At 40.1% G+C, this 17,201-nt stretch overlaps 2 protein-coding genes across 6 annotated transcripts; one reads left to right on the plus strand and one right to left on the minus strand.

Annotated features, from left to right (window-relative positions):
• Positions 1–363: 363 nt before the first annotated feature.
• nudt12 (nudix (nucleoside diphosphate linked moiety X)-type motif 12) lies at positions 364–6,205 on the plus strand. 2 transcript variants are annotated; one of them, XM_037098885.1, is made up of 8 exons: positions 364–431; positions 2,166–2,380; positions 2,849–3,152; positions 3,269–3,545; positions 3,658–3,825; positions 4,113–4,226; positions 4,308–4,507; positions 5,304–6,205. In XM_037098885.1, exons 2-8 carry the CDS (start codon positions 2,175–2,177, stop codon positions 5,412–5,414), a joined length of 1,380 nt encoding a protein of 459 aa, XP_036954780.1. In that variant the 5' UTR covers positions 364–431; positions 2,166–2,174; the 3' UTR covers positions 5,415–6,205. The 2 variants fall into 2 exon arrangements, with proteins under 2 accessions (XP_036954780.1, XP_036954781.1); XM_037098886.1 differs by lacking the exon at positions 364–431 and adding an exon at positions 1,240–1,353.
• On the minus strand, positions 5,768–16,830 carry LOC119019911 (interleukin-6 receptor subunit beta). 4 transcript variants are annotated; one of them, XM_037098882.1, is made up of 15 exons: positions 16,590–16,830; positions 15,916–16,020; positions 14,864–14,969; positions 14,514–14,644; positions 14,248–14,378; positions 13,645–13,813; positions 13,406–13,488; positions 12,564–12,786; positions 11,562–11,762; positions 10,936–11,034; positions 10,207–10,347; positions 9,870–10,025; positions 8,993–9,113; positions 8,684–8,765; positions 5,768–8,096 (listed from the first exon to the last, which is right to left on the minus strand). In XM_037098882.1, exons 1-15 carry the CDS (start codon positions 16,660–16,662, stop codon positions 7,524–7,526), a joined length of 2,394 nt encoding a protein of 797 aa, XP_036954777.1. In that variant the 5' UTR covers positions 16,663–16,830; the 3' UTR covers positions 5,768–7,523. The 4 variants fall into 4 exon arrangements, with proteins under 4 accessions (XP_036954777.1, XP_036954778.1, XP_036954776.1 ...); XM_037098883.1 differs by having other exon boundaries at positions 9,870–10,019; positions 14,514–14,647; XM_037098881.1 differs by having other exon boundaries at positions 14,514–14,647.
• Between the last annotated feature and the right edge of the window lie 371 nt (positions 16,831–17,201).

A 17,201-nucleotide genomic window follows, 5' to 3' on the forward strand; every position in this document is an offset into this window, starting at 1 on the left:
AGAGACAGATTCAGGTTGGTTATATATATATATATATATATATATATATATATATATATATATATATATATATATATATATATATATACACATATACACCAACCTGAATCTGTGCAGCATGTTCTTATGGAATGCAAGGGATTTGAGAGAGAAGAGAGAGAGCTGCAAGGAGGAAAATTAAACTGTACAGTAGTGAACATATTGCAAAGATCAGAAAGCATTAGGAGGTATGTGAGTAAGTACTTGAGGGAAACAGGGTTAATGGAAAGAGTTTAAGGGGTTTTTGTTTTGTTTTTCTCTGTCACCTAATGTACCACACTCCAGTTCGGTAGGTGGCGGCAATGCACCTATAAACTGGATGCCAGCCGCCAATCAAATCTAAAAGAAGAAGAAGAAGAAGAAGAAGGAAGCCGCTCGGAGCAGAAGGAAAGGTGAGGCTTTTGTAACATTTCTACTTGAAACTGTCAAATGTTGAGATGTAATCTTAATTACGAATAAAATGTGACGTAGTTGTGAGCAGAGAGCTGCTGCAGGAGAGTTGAAACCTCTTTACAAGTCAGTTTAATGTCAGCTGATACACGCTGGTGTCAGTCACTGACAGATACATACATAACGTTACATACATAACAGTTAACCTGCTTCACCTGCCGTGTGTACAGTACACATAATAGTACACAGTACAGTAGTACATTACGCTACAGTGGAGAATGACACCGTAAAGCTGTACGACTTCAGTAACTCGCTGTGGTGATGTTTAAACCAAAGCACACGTATTTTACAACAACGTGTTTAAAGCTAAGCTGCGTTTTGTAACAGTGAGAAATCACAAGTTTACCCAAGACTGACTGACAGCAGTGTGCGCCAGTCAGAAGAATTCGGGACCCTCCCACCGACGGGAGAATACAGCTATAGGCAGCTAACAAAGTGTGTAATTAGTCATAAATAAGAGGATAGTAAGAGTTGGTCAGGTTTGACTTGACGGGCAGATGTGTTCCTTAAGAGTTTGAAAGAGTCAGTGGCTGTATGGCAGGAATTATGTCGTCAGTGGTTAATCAAACAAAGGTGTGTTCAGATAGATTTTAGAAGTACACACACTCGACTTCTCAAATAAAAAATAAATAAATTAAAAAAATAAATAAAAAATCACTGCATTCATGTCCATAGCCAGGATTTTAGAAATAGTCAGTACCTGAGTAAAAGTACTAGGGGTCAACTGATATTGCTTTTTTCAGGATTACTAGAAATCAAGCAGACCGAAAGCCAATGATTGGAACCGATATTCATTCAAATTAAACTCCTTGTGGCAAGATGTCAAACAACCGGTGATGGAATTTACTCAAGTTCAATTCTGAGGTACTTCCTCTATACATTTATTTGTGTTTTGTTACTCGTTACTTTGCAGATTGATATTATTTAGTGTTTACAGGCCATTAATTGTGACGTGGGACCGATGAGGTTGTGTTGCTGGCGGGACATTTTCTGAGAGGATTCTGCATCATAGCCAATGCAGCACATTTTTTAAAAAAAAGTTTATTTTAGCTGCAGTCTGACAGAAAAATCACAGATTCCGATAATTGGAAAATGCTGAATGTTGGCCCCAATAATCGTCCAGGATCTATAATCAGTCTACCCCGATAAAGTACTAATTCCATGCTGTGAAAACACTCCTATAATAAAAAAAAAAAATTAATGTATTTTGCTTGTGAATTAGGAGACTTTTGCTTGACCCATGAAGGAAGACTTCTTCCTTCAGCTTATGTGGAACATTCATTTCAGGGTATTGAAAACTGTAAGCTGAAGTTACCAGTAACTAAAGCTGTTAGACAAATTTAGTGGAGTACAAGGAACAGTATTTTCCCTCCAAAATGTTGTGCAGTAGAAGTATATATTTGCATGAAATGGATATACTTTAGTAAGTTATAAGTACCTCAAAGCTCTACTCAAGTGCAGCTAATGAGTAGATGTATTTAGTTAAATTCCTCCACTGTGGTCATGTGGTCAAACTTAACCCCCCCCCCCCCAAAAAAAGTCTGAATATAATTCCCACAAACGTATTGGAACTCTTGTATCATATGAAAATGCTCCTTCCTAATCATACTTTTCCTCCCGTTTTGCTCGTGAATCCTGATTAAACATTTATACGACCTTCATTTTTTGCTATCCAGGCAGCCAGAATGACGAGCCTCCATCTGAGCGCCATGGGGGAGGTGGTGGAGAGGTTTCTGGATGCGGCTGCCAGAGGAGACCTGACCCAGGTGTCCACGCTGCTGTCCAACACCCCGTCGCTCATCAACCGGAAGGGAGACAGCGGCTGGACGGCGCTGATGCTCGCTGCTCGCAACGGACACTACAATGTGGTGGAGGTGCTGCTGTCGCATGGGTACAGAGAGCTGAGATGAAAAAATTCTGCATATTGAAAATGTAATTTTAAGTCTAAAGATGACAAGAAAATGTTTTGTGTCAGTGAAAAGAAGAGGCTTTTGTTTTTGTTTTTTTACTTTAAAGTTGCATTTGTAGATTTTTTGGGGGGGCAGAAGAACTCCGAAGAAAGCTCTTGACTTCAAAAAGCTGTTTGTACCAACATATCACTTTATTTTACAGTTTATTTATGTGGTTGTATGGTGTTTTTTTCTTTCTCATTAAAACTACGCATTTTTTAGGGTTATTGCACAATTAAAAAAGTTTTTTCAGGCCACATATCTAAATCTTTGGTTTGACCAATATTATTGGTAAACACTTATTTGCTAGTTTAAAGTAAGAGTGTATAAATAAAAAGCAGGCAATCACTTGTTATACCCTTGGATAGATTGACTCAGCACGTCTCTAATCTCTGTTTTCAATCTTCAAGCTGTGACAAGTTCTCAGTGAATAGTTCATCACAGACCGCCTACGATATCGCCAAGTTCTGGGGCCACAGACACATCTGTAACCTGCTGGGCCGCACAGACGACGGCTGCCAACGAGTCCTGCCCGACTCTGACCTCCACCAGCACGAGAACTACTTCAGCAGAGAGACGCTGGACCGGCTGAGCGGGAAGAGGACAGACAAGCTTTGGTTGGAGGCCAAACAGAACCACCCAGATACTGTCTACCTCCTGTTCTCCAACCTCAGCCCCATGGTCAGCAGCTCCCAGGTGGACGAAAATACAGGGGTAGGCATTTGAATGCAAATGTTGCTGATGTTTTTGATTTCAGGGGTTAGAGGTGTTGCCGTCCTGCAGCCAACAGTAACATTGTTATCTAACGGTTGTGATTCCAACTCGGACAGGTTGAGACCAAGCTGTGTCGGTTCAGATACGAGGCGATGAAGGACCTTCTCCAGAAACCCACGACTGTGCTTGTCTTCCTGGGAGTGGAGAAGAGAGAGAGACCCTCCTCTTCCTCCTCCTCTCAGATGGAGGAGGGTGTCCAGGAGCCCCCTGTTTGGTTTGCCATCAGCACAGATGAAGATGCTGCTGAACTTCTTAAACGCTGCAGAGAAAAGAACTGCTCCTTTCCAAAGACACCTAACAGAGACCTGCTGACGTTCAGTGAGGAAGAGGCTGGTGAGGAGTATACATTGATTTTTCTTGACTGAAATAACAGATTTTTTCATGTCTCCCATATTTAATTGGATATTCTAAAGTCAGCTAAGTGTTCCCTCTCTTCACCCCGCAGGAGTTGTTGCTCAGGCTCGATCGGTGTTGGCCTGGCACAGCCGCTACAGCTTCTGCCCGACCTGCGGCAGCAGCACCCAGCTGGAGGAGGGAGGATACAAGAGGAGCTGCCTGAACTCCGATTGCAGGAGTCTGAAGGGGGTTCACAACACCTGCTATCCACGAGTCGGTATGACGCTGCACTCCCACCTCACCTAACTGCCCTGGCTAAATGCTAAAAAAAAAACCCCATGTTTCAGCCCTAAATCTTAAAACCATCTTAAGTGCTCTTGAAAGGAAATCTTCCTCATAAGAATAATATAGTATAGGTACAGAATGTACAATATGTAATTTAAGAAAGGTCATTAGGTCAACTTCAACAAGGAGAATGAAACAGCTGCTGAAACGGTTGTGACTGAAAGTCATTAAAGTCTGTGGTAATAAATAACCTTCTCCTGCTATCCTTTGTGTGTTTAGACCCAGTGGTCATCATGTTAGTGATCCATCCTGATGGAAACCAGTGTTTACTGGGAAGGAAGAAGATCTTTCCAGCTCGCATGTTCTCGTGCCTGGCTGGATTCGTAGAGCCAGGTAACTAACGTCTCTCCACACTGTGATGAAAATATGGAAAAAGAAGAAAGTGACCTCTTCTCCCCCTTTGTGTCCCCACAGGGGAGACGCTGGAGGATGCGGTGAGGAGGGAGGTGGAGGAGGAGAGCGGTGTGAAGGTTGGTCCTGTTCAGTACGTCTCCTGTCAGCCCTGGCCGATGCCGTCCAACCTCATGATTGGTTGCCTTGCTGTCGCGATATCGACCGACATCAAAGTGGATGAGAACGAGATTGAGGAAGCCCGGTGGTTCCAGCGGCAACAGGTACAAACGTAAAACAGCACAACTACCAATGATGACCAATACTGCTACTTTTAACTGCTAGAATAATGGTTTGGATTAGAAGGATCATGACTGACTTTGAAAATTTCACAGCACAAGCTTTCAGCCATATCTCATGGCCTTCATCAGTGGAAGGTGTTGGCTCAGGTTGTCATGGAGATGGTTGAGTTGTAATCTATAGCTGTGGTTCATTAACATGTTTCTGCGTATTTTGCTACATCTTCAGTTTTGCAAAAAAGATTTCTTATTCACTTCTTATGTAATGAACGTAAAACTCACATGACTACTATAAGCTGTTTCCAATTGCCTCGTCTTCCTGGATGCTTCCATTTCTTCTCTTTAGGGTTATTGTTTTTGTTTTAGGTTTTGCTTCCAGTTAGAAACCACTCCACCTCCTACTCTGTTTATTACTGCCATTGGTAACATAGCCTCTACTGTAGCCTGTATAAACCCAAAACTTCACAGTGGGTAGCCAGGTTTATTCACTTCAAGCCACTTGATGGAAACATTCATTATTCGCATTCTTCTGATTTTCACACCTGAACATGGAGCTTTATAAAAACACTCATGTTTACGTTTGGATGAGGAAAAACTGAGCTTTTGAAAAAGCACAATGTTAGCCTGCTTAACAGAGAATGAAAAATGAGATTGTGTGGGTGTGGAGATTTTTATGTGCTAGTTTTTAGTGGGGTCACAGTCTCATTGGTGTTCTTTAAAAACAAAAATCCAACTTTTATTTTTTTTGTTGTCATTTCTTTGTTTTTGTTTTTTTGTTTAGGTGATTGAGTCATTACTCAAAGGACCGCATCCAGCCTTTACGTTCCCCCCCCGACAGACCATCGCCCACCAGCTGATCAAACACTGGATCGGCATGAACTCTAACCTCTAAGCCAGCTCAGGCAGACCTGCAGAGGGTCAGATGGCAAACCAGCTGTTAGTTGAGGGAGTCACCAGATTCTTCAGGATTTGCATGCCACAGTGCTGTAATATGTTTGTAGTTACTGTTGACTGACTCCATATCATTTACATGCACTGCCTGCATGTAGAGAGATACAGCCTTTTCACCTATACAAAAGCAAGGAAGTAGGGTACAGACAGAGTACACTCCTCTGTGTCAAGTCACATCTCAGGCATGAAACCGCACATGTGCAGTATGACAGTGGATCAAATAAAAGGCACCAGTTCACAGGTCATAAGGAAATGGTGAAGGTGCTGCGTTAGGTAAAATACCAGACAAATGCGGACAGCTTTCACCTTTATTTGGGTCACGCAGCTGTGCCAGACACAGATTTAATTCAGAAACAGTACAGTGAGCCAGATGGAGCAGCCACACAGACACACACAGTTGGATAAATCATAAACACCACAAATACTTAAAAGCATAATGAAACAGACAAAATGTTGAAACACGATTTGAATACAAATAATTAAAAACTAATTACAAATTTTAATGTCTAAGTATGTACATTCAATTTAAAAATGTACATATTCAAAAGCTCAGATTATTGATTTATTGATTGATTGATCTGAAAAATGTTGATTCTCCCCTGATATTCTCCTGCACAATGTTATAAGAGGTCAAGGTTGACACAGCAAAATGGCCGATCACTGACACTAATAATTGATGGGCAAATTTGATCTAAATGTAAATGAACTGGAAATAATAAAAAGCTAACCAATTCTGATTGTCTGTGTCCAACATGTTACTGTTTTAAATCTATGCATGGTTACAGCATAAACATGCTAACCATTAGATACTACTACTACTACTATTTTGCATTTTTGGCCTTATGTTTGATAGTCAGCAGCTAAAATACAGTATGTGAGGGGATAGAATGAATGCTACAGAAGTGGCCAGACAACTACACTATGGTAGCATTTTACATGTTTAGACTGCCATTCTGTTAAGCTAGCATTCAAATTATATAACCATGCAAATATGCAAACAGTTATGTGGTAAAATGCTAAATATTTCATGGAAAAAATAACCAGTGTGACACTGGCAATAGATGTTAACATGGCATTTATTAGCCTGTTAGTGTAGTTTTGTAATTTTGCTCCTTGATCCTTGGTGAGTAAAAGAATACCAGATGAGGAAATTAATATTGTGGTGACATTCTAGTGCAGACTGTAATGTCCCATTTCGCACACAATGTTTTCCTTTCCCTATGTGGTCTGAAAAAGCTTTCAGAGTCTAAGTTGACACACTAACAGCCCTAAACCTGCTTTATTTCTAATGACCAGTGGGGGGGGGGATTCAATATACAATGATTGCATATAAGCTTATGAGAAAATGGCCGTACTTGTCACTTGATTTGTTACCTCAGTAAACAGTTTCATCATGAGTTTATGGTTTCAATTGGTAGTTTCAGATCTTCTTCAACACAACATGATGTTCATTTAGTAACTTGTGATCTCATTTAGAGAAAAACAGACAACAAGGCAGGTTGTGTGTTTGGCTTGGCTACCTTGTGAATGACAAGTCTCAACAACGGCGCGTCTTGAGTTCTCGGTTGAATATAATCAAAAATATTACCGATAGCTCCATCCTCTCATCCAAATATAGTCACTTCTGGCTCCAGAAAAACAAAACAAGATGGCAATGACCATAATGCCAAGCTCTACACACTTGGCACAACCATTGGTCAGATTCATGCAAGTTCATTCAGAAGATGTATTTCTGTTCACAACATGACAAAAGATAAAATAGTACTTTATGACATTATGCAGTTGTGTCAGTATTTCAAACCACTACCCCACCACTGAAGGGCTTGCATTGCTGATTTCAGTCTGAACACCCGCTAATCCTTCATCCATGTTTCCCGAAAATGGCCAACATACAGCGACGAAGTGTTTTTCTGCAAGTGTCACCAAGTGTGATCTTTGTTTTCTGCTGTGTAATGGACATTACAGCCACCAGGAGTCACCACCACATTTACTCTTATTTTTCCATCTGTGTTATTGACCCAGAGTTAAAGTTAGCTGGTGGTTGTAACTTCTATCCATCATCCACCGTAAAGCAACAATTTGCTTTGTAGTCAGTCTCACAGATCATATAGTCCGTCTGTCCACTCACTGTTTCAACATCCCTTTTCCAGAGAAAGGAAGAGTTGATCATGTACTCTGCCTCACAGGCCTTCTGATAAACACTGTAACTGTTTGCATCAGCCGTGAATTCACAAAAACATAGTTTTACAGCAGTTTTTTTCTGACGTGATGTCTCAGAAAAGTTGTCCTGTTGGCTCTCTTCCTCTTTCTGAAGAAAGCAGCGGTTAGCTTCCTGTGCCTGATGCAGCAGAGGAATGTCTGCTGCTTGACATTGCACTGCGTAGTCAGGATGACAGGACTGGACAGAAACCAGTTGGTGCTCTGTGGCTACGGGAGGAACAGAAATGTACTCTGTGCCCAGTTGGAGGGTAGCCAGCTTGCTGATGAGATGACTGATCGACAGCAGTGAGGTGTCTTCATGTTCGTCCTCGTCTGAGTGCTGAGATTTTGGACCAACCATGACGACACTTTGATCCGTCAGCTGGAAGTCCTCTATGTTCAGGATGTTTTTCACTAATGTTTTCTGTTAAAAGGGAACAATTGGATGGATTTCAATGTGGACAAACTCTTTAATAAATGCAAAGAAGAGTTTAGATCTCAAAGTTTGCAAAGATGCTATATTTTGCTTGGCAGTTGATTTTTCTTCATCTGATTTACCAAACGATACAGCTTTAAAAATAAGCCATTTTTGAAAGGGTTTGTAGAGAAGTGCATGATTCACAATTCTAAATTAATGAAAAAGTGAGTTCAATACATTTTATAATGACTTAAAGTTCATGCAGTCAAAATGGCCTATGCAATAATCCAATTTGTACATCTGCCATTCAGATTAGACTATTTAGAGTTGATACATTTATAAAATGACCTCGTTTTGATGATTTTTCCTTTACAAGCACTTTTTTGTAAAGTGTTCTTTGTGAATCTGTCTATTTTCCAGAAAAAAAATTCTCAAAGGAGCAAAACTGCACAGGGAAACATGACTGTTATGTGCCCTAGTAGTGTTATTGGGCTGTAAATCTAGCAGAATACTTGAGCTGTAAATACAAGAGCCAAACGACAATGATACCCCAGTGTTAAGCAAACCAAACCCTCCTGTAAAAAAGAAATCACCTGGTGGTTTGGATCCATCAGCCACTGGCCCGTTGTACTGCCCCATGGGCTGGAGATGGGTGGGAAGAAGTACGACTTGTACCTACGAAGTAATGGTTTGACAGAAGATTTTTTCTATATTATTCTATCTTTTACAAGTTATTTAAACAGCAAACCAAATGACAGAGACAACATAGTACTTAATATGTGGTAAATTAATGGCTGCTGTATCCCACAGGATCCAACCAATTACCAGTTACTACAAAAAACAGTAGAAGCATTCGTTATATATTGGAGCCATCAAATGTGGTCATACGTGTGTTTACTCACACAGTCCTGGACAGGATGGAGATGATGAACACAGTAATGGCCAGCAGCAGCAGAGGAGTGACTGTGGCCACGACTGTTGCCACAGTCACTCCTCTGCTGCCTCCCATGACCTCATCTGAAACTGAAAAACATTCACATTTAGGATTTATTTTAAATCCATGATCAAATGGATCACTGGGTGAAAATGCTTCTTTATTCTCTACTTGAAATCACATTGTAGACATAGTGAATCAGTGATAGACTTGGAACTTACAGCCCTTACAGCTGTGTTTTGACAATTTTCATGCATTTTCTTAAAAGGGGAAGTATACAAAAATTGTCCAACTGTCAAATATATACTCAAAATACGAGCTAGCGTATCACCAAAGTAACCTCTTACTGCTGTTAAATGTAGCTGCCCTTAGTTACTTAGCTCAGTTTGCCATGCAGCTAGTGGTTTTAATGGGAAGCTTGGCGGCAAGGGGAGTTTTAGTGTTCACACTGCTATCACAAGAGCACTGGACAGGGATGGTGCGGCTAGCTACTTAGCATGCTAACTTCTGTAGATATCTCTGTAACACAAAACTGCCATTTCTTTACACTGTTGAAAAGCCGATTTTTGCATGATTTCCACTAAAATTCTAGTTGTCACAAGATAGATAGACATGCTGCGTTTTTTGTTTGTGATGCTAGATGCCAGACATAATTTTCATTTTCATGACTCCACCTTAGAAACAAAAAGCTATCAGAAAGCAAGAAAACAAAGCCAAAACCAAACAAAACTAACTTCTCAGACATCCCATATTACAGTGGTTTCCCAACTGGGATTATAAATGACAACCTTGCTTGTTGATTAAGACTAGAGAGAATATTCTTTAGAGGACCCAGTTATACTCACTAAAGTATTTTCTCACAGGGATGATGATTCTGGAAACATTATCAGCCATTAGGAGAAGAGAATACTCAGTGCTGGGGTTCAGGTTGAGGAAAGTGTGGTTGTGCATTTGGTCGGGCCACAAAAACAGAGGCGGAAAGGAGAGAACATCCTCTGTGTCTACAGACGGACGTTAAAAAAAAGATTCACAGTCAGATAGTGAAGGTCCAGCAGTGAGGAAAATGTATACACATATGCATTTGTCATTATTATCATTATCGTCACTGTTATTACCTTTATATGACAAAAAATCAAGAATATCAAGAAACTTTAGTGGGATTTCACAGATTTGAGAACTTACTTTGTCTTTCTGAGTCTTTCCTCAGCATCACTCTGTATCTGTTCACTCTGACTGGTCCAGAATTATTTTGCCATGCCCACGCGACTGTCACTGTCGTTTTGGTCATGCCCACCACCTTCATGTTGACCACCTCCATCAGAGCTGTGAAAACACCCCAAATCTATTGTAAATCAAATTATGTGCATAATAAACTACAGCATGTGGTGGTACCCATTATTAACACATAACAGTCTAAATTCATTTTAATCACGCCCCAGTAAATATAATCTAAGCTCTGAGTCTAATCCCAAAAGGGCTGTTTAAAGCTGAAGTAGTGCATTTTTAAAGTAAATTCTCTTATCCACAGTCGGACACAAAAAATACAGATACCGATAATTGGAAAAATGCTGAATATCTACTCCAATAATCAGTCAGGCTGACAACTGGTCTATCCCTAGTTTTATCTGTGTGCTTGGAAACAACATCTTTTAGAAATTCTTTTAAATGTTTTCTCTCTAGTTTCATCACTCAAAGAGCAAATGTCATGTGATCAAAATGTACATTCACAATCTTAGCATAAGGAACATTTTGCTGACACCAAGAATCCTCGGCAAGCCATATTCATCCAGCAGACTGTTGACTCTTGAGCCCAGTCCTTTTATGTTTTACTACCTTGTTTAAAAAAGGTGGAGACAATTTCACCGATTCTGCCCACATGCAATCATGATGTGGTTCATGTCTCCTATTTACCTCCCTGCTGCAGACTGGCAGGCAGTGACTGAGGAGATCCACACTGCTGGTTGTAGACAGGGAACACACTGATCAGGTAAGACTCATCAGGGTCAACATCTGCAAAGAAACAACATACACTGCCAGTAAACCTGTTGACTGAGGGAACCAGGCCTGTCTAACTTATCTGGTCACATAAGCAGCTGCATGAAGTGTTTTGCTTCTTACAGCAGTTTAGCAAACGGTCATGACAAGAAAACCCTCACATGCCTTTCCTGCAGCAGATCGTTATCTCAGTGGTGTTAGATTACAGAGGAAATCAGAGGAAACCATATACTCTTTCATTTGATGTGCACAATCAGGCATTCTATTTTGAGATGTATATAGAATCCATGCAGTTAAAGGAGAACACTGTTTTTTGTTATTGTTAATTTATTTGATAAAAAAGATTCAAAACAACAATATTGCTCACAGATGCATGGTTTCATTTTTTATTTATTTAAAAAAAGGCTTGGTAATTTGTTGTTTTGTTTAAAAACATGCATAACCTAAATTTAAGACACATTTATTTTCTGGTGTAGTTGGATATTTCTCCAAATGGACAAACAAATTGAATAAATAAACAAATGGGGTGTTGTTTGTCACACCTTGTATAACAGTGGAGGTGAGGACGCTATCCACTGTAGTCAAGCGGCAGGAGGACGGGCGAGGCTTGGGGCACCACTCAACAGCAAAATGACTGACGGACGGGACAGAGGGAGGAGCTGTGGGGCTCTCCCATTGGACCAAAAGGTCGTTCATGGCAGGGAACGAGCTGGAAACCCACAATTTCCTGACCGAGGGGAGAGCTGAAGAAAACAACAACAACTCTGAGTGATTAAAAGAGACAAAGTGACCTGTGTCTTTGTCAACACAATCAGGCTGAACACCAGCACACCAACAAGACATTATTTGCTGCCAATCTTCAAATCTCTTGTTTTGTAGATACTCCTTATCTCAATATGCTCATCATTTTGCAGAGTCACAGGGACTAAGAGCCTTTGCCAATGTCAATATTAAGCAGTATAATCATTCGGTTAGGCAGCAGCAGCCTGTTATCCAATGCCATCTCATGCCAAATCTCTCATCGTGTGAAAAAAGCGCCATTCAGCCGTTGAATTTCTGTTGATGTTTTTACAAGTTAAAGACTATGGAGAAGTGCTGTCTTTCGCAATAATCCTTATCTTAACATCAGGTCACTTCTCTCACTGTCACTTCCTTCTGTGCTTGAGAAGACACAATCACAAAATCACAAACACACATACATACACACACAGGATAATGCACATGGAGAGCACAAGCTTTAAATGTGACAGTGATCAGTTTAAAAGTTGAACATCATGAAAGAAGTCAGGAAAGTTAACAAATAGCACTGTGTGGGGACACATTTCCAACTAAAGAGTTGTTTAGGTATGACTTGTCCAATTGATTACAGAGGTTGTGTCCCCGATCACTGATTTCTGTATAGTATGTCTGTTCAATGGCCCCAAAAGTGACCAACAGAGGCCAGCAACTTGGAAATCCTCTTGCTTCTTGGTGCACCTCAACTCATCACCACAACACTATCATGAAAATGATTAATTACATGTCATAATCAGAGTCCCACTCACCGTTCTGTCTTTGAGTGTCAATGCTGAGATGTGTGGCAGGTCCGTAGCCAGCTGTGTTTAAGGCTTTAACTGTGACACTGCAGTTACCCTCCTCCACCACCAGGAGTGCCGTCACCCCTGTGACATTTTGAACAAAACTGTCCTGCAGCTTCTGCTCGCTTGCTGGCTTGTAGCTCACCTGGTATCCGAGGATATGATCTCCAGCATCGCGGTTTTCAAGGTCCTGCAGGGAGACAGGACATTAACACAATCAGTTTTCTTTCATTTGGAGACATAAGTTTGACGTTTTAGACTAGCACCATATTTTAATTCAGCTTCAGTCTTTAGACACAAAAGTCTTGTGTGAGTAAGATGTAAGGCTAGGTAAAAAGAGCTGAACCATCTTCCAAAAACTGGCTATTTGCAGGTCCTTCAGACTTTGTATTCAATCAAACATCCGTTGTGTTGTCCGTCTTTCATACTATCATTTAGTTTAAATTTGACGAAAAATGTAAATTTTTATTTTTGTTTTAAAATATTCACTGTATTTAGTTTTCATTCTTGTTTTAGTTTGAAATTGACACTGATGCCAAGAATATGAAGCACCTTTGATTCTGACACTGGGCTGGATTTAAGGGTAATTTCCTGGACTGCTATATGGGACAAGACATAAAGGAAAAACTGTTGAGTTATTAAGACAATTCTGTTTCTGTTTCTCAGGAAATACTTTGACATATTTCAATGACAGTACACTTTTCGCAATAAGAGAGAGAGAGAGAGACAAAGAAAGACAGAGAGACAGAGAGAGAGAGAGAGAGAGAGAGAGAGAGAGAAAGAATTTTATACAAGCATGTCCAGTGTACCTTCCACATGAGATGAAGGTGGAGAGATCCACCAGTGTTGGTTTTCTCCACTCTGTAACACACCTCTGGTGGCCTGGAGGGGACTGGCAAAATAGAGCACAAAATGTAAACTTTAATGTCAATGGTTTACTCTATTGTAGTGTCAGACATGCTTTTAAAGAATTTGAATATTTAAAAATGTTCTTGTAAATTCACTCCGCAGCCTATAATTTCATCTCCATTTGAAAGTTAACCATTACCTCTGTCTAGCGTCTCTGCAGTGATGTCAGGGCTCCAACTGCTCCATTCGCTCCGGATGCTGGACTCCTGTCTGCAGGCCACAGCTGCTCTGTAGACGGTGAAGGGCAGGAGATCTTTGATCCGGTAAGTCAGTATTTGATGTTGATGTGCAGGTACAGAATCTGGAACCTGGAAAAATAAGAAAACATTCATATTCACATTCATTAACATGTTAACATGAAATTTAGCCACACTTTTATAACTTCGCTCTGTGACTGAACTGTTAAACGGTTCAGAGAAGTGGGAAAAGGTGACTTAAGACATGTGTTTTTTCGATATGTTAATTTGTATGTTCTTGTATTAATAGCATTGTGGGGACTAAGACACGATCACACATTCACATTGTGGGGACTTATTACATCTGGGGACTAGCTGATGCCTGTGAGTTTAAGTTTAATTTAGCCTATGGCACAAAAATGTGAAAAAATTTAAAATTAACATGCTTGGAGCATGAGGTACAACCTCATTGGTTATAGAGTTGCACAGGACAGGGCAATCCTCCAGGTAATGTAAGACTGTAAAATATTCTGAAGAATCAACAACAGTGTTTGTATGATACTAGCCTGGGTCCATGTGTGAGTGTGGTTAACTCTGTGGCGAAGTCGACAGCTGCCTTCACTTCTGCTTATCCAAGACACATCAACAGAGTCGGCAGTGGAGCCAAGTACAGTTAATACAGGCTTAGAGGGTCTGACTGAGGAAACAAAAGAGAATTTAACCACTTTTTTAAATACTTTGTTATACATTCCACATTGGGAATAGCAGAGGTAGAAAATTGACAGCACTCTTTATTGGTTAGTGATAGTGATCACATGTCAGGGCCGCTTACTCGCATTACGAAGAACAACAGTATGAGGTTGAGACCAGATGTCTCTGCTTGTCAAGTAGTCTTTTACCCTGGCGATGACGTTGAGTTGAGCTGCCGGGTTGAAGATTCTTTGACATGATGAGATTCTATTCCTGCTAGAGAATGTTTTTTACAAAAGCAAAGTCACTAAATCTTTACAGTTTTCACTCCATGAAAAAAGCAACAGGGGATGGCTTGTCTATGTTTTTACTGAAGATGAAATATGAACATTTAGTTAAAGCTCGAGTATAGAACATATGGCTCCATACACAGAACCAACAGCCACAGTATAACTATAACAATTAATTCAGTTATAAGCCGCCAGTGTTTACCGTTTGAAGGTGAGCGAGACTTCTGACTCTGTGTTTGACTCTTCAGTCCACTCACACGTCATGGAGCTGGGTGACATGTGGTAGAAGCAGGACATGTTCATGGGCCCTGCAGGAAAACAAAGGGGGTTCAGTTTTAACAACACAAGGCATTCACAAGTTTTCTTTTAAACTCAGTACTCTTGTATGACGTTACATTTTTGACACCATGATTCATCAAAGTTGTATGTAATATATATATATATATTTTTTTTTTTTTTTTTTTTTTTTTTTTTTTTAATGTACTGCAATAATGAAACAAAAACAAAGGTGACCTATTATCCCTGTGCAAACTCATCCACAACATTTCAGATGTTGTGGGTGACAAACTTGATTCAATATGATTATGGCCTTTAAAATGTACATAATTCATCACATGGATACAGAGCAGGAGGAAAATATCATACTCTTGTCATTTTGTTCATTGTATGTGTGTTTTTTCTCTTGCGCTCCTCTCCAGCCTGGTTTACCCTCCACACCTGTCGTGTATCTGTTTAATGAGCCCAGCCCTGTTACCTGAGTTCTTCCCCTCCACACCTGCACTGCATCACCTTCATTAGGTCCTCCCCCTTCCCGGTGCGTTTCCCGCCTAATGGCTCGTTTCCTGTTTGTAGTGTTTATCCTAATGAACTTGTTATTTCTGAATCTATGGCCCGACAACAGCTGTGAAATATCAGTAGCCTAACTGATCTGTATTTTGACAAATCCATGGTACCGTTCATGATGCTAAAGGAGTGCCATGGATTTGTTATTGCAACTTTTTCTCTGAATCCCGCTGTTCTATAACTTTTGTCATGGATCTCTAATATTCTCGAATCTATGAGTTCAGTGGAATTCATGACACGTTACCTGTTAAAGAATGTGAAACAAATCATCTACTAATCATGCAACAACTTTTTTTGGTAAGGTTCGAACCCAGGTCTAGCGGAGGAAACTGTGAAAAACAAGATATAAACAAAAACAATGTGAACAACCAAGAATCAAGATATTCGACTGCTGTGCACGTGTGTTCTCACTTGGTGTAGATGAAGGACGTCGAGGGCCACAGTCTCTCACGTCAGTGACACACACTCGCTTGTCCATTTCACAAGGCTTCAGATCAGACTGCCTCACCGTCACCTCTGAAACTCAAACACAGAAAATAAGAGTGACAGTCAGTGAATGACACCAGAACAAATTAAATTCAAACATATCTTAGAAGGGAGAAACACTTGGTTGCCATTAATCCTGTGACAAGGGACAGCCATAAGAGATAGGACCTCAAACATTAAAGGTCCAAATATGCAAAAACTGACAATAATTATAAACAGAATATAAGAATTACATTACAGTTTTGATGTAATGACATACTGAATTATGGATTATACATAAATATATATTATATATATCTATATATCTATATATACATATTATATATAAACAAACGGTCCCAAGAGAAAAATAAGGTCCCTGGAACACTGTTTGAAGCTAGAAAGGTGGCAGGGTCCACCACATATTAACAAAGTAAAACATTATTACTTATTATTTTTTACTCAGTCATGAAAATGAAGAGTTCGGTTGTTAAGTTTGTTTAGACATAAACTCTTTCTCTTCTTCTTCCTCAACTACATAGTGCAGTTTTTAAAATAATAATTAAAAACAACAAAATGCAATATGTAGCTTTAAGAAGATAGAGTTTAGTCCAACTCACCATGCGAAAACACACAGAGGAGGTTCATCACTGTCCAGGTAGCTATGTGCAGTTTAGGAGACAGGATGTCCATCTTACTGGTGAAAATGACAATATGCTCATAAGATCAGTCTGAACATCCAAAAACATCCATCCATTTCCCACACCCACCCTTTTGCCATCTACATCAACAAGACACTTTTAAAAACCTCTACAGAGAAAATCTAGAGAATTATCTCTGATGCGTTCATACCGAGGAAACTCTCAGCGTGAACTCCCTGCACACTGAATCAGGAAATTGCTTCATCCGTCTAAGTAACACCCATCAACACATCAAGTGGGTGTTCAGTTTTAATTTCCTTTTACACGGCTTGTCACAAAATGAACCTGCTTGAGCCTGATGCCATACAGTGGACAGACGCTTCTGATTCAGAAACATGGTCCTACCCTCAGGACATAGCTTGGAAATGTTGGCATTTCTCTATTGGACTGTGCTAGTCATCTCTGTCCATTCAAGCATGTGTGGCAAGATGATATTCAACACTGTGATCAGTGTGTGAATCTAACAAGCAGAATAACTTCATACAAACACAGGTATGGAGCAGGCTCAAGTCTTCTGCAGAGCTCTAGTAA

Source organism: Acanthopagrus latus, chromosome 5 (genome assembly GCF_904848185.1).
Source record: "Acanthopagrus latus isolate v.2019 chromosome 5, fAcaLat1.1, whole genome shotgun sequence".
NCBI lineage: Eukaryota > Metazoa > Chordata > Actinopteri > Spariformes > Sparidae > Acanthopagrus > Acanthopagrus latus.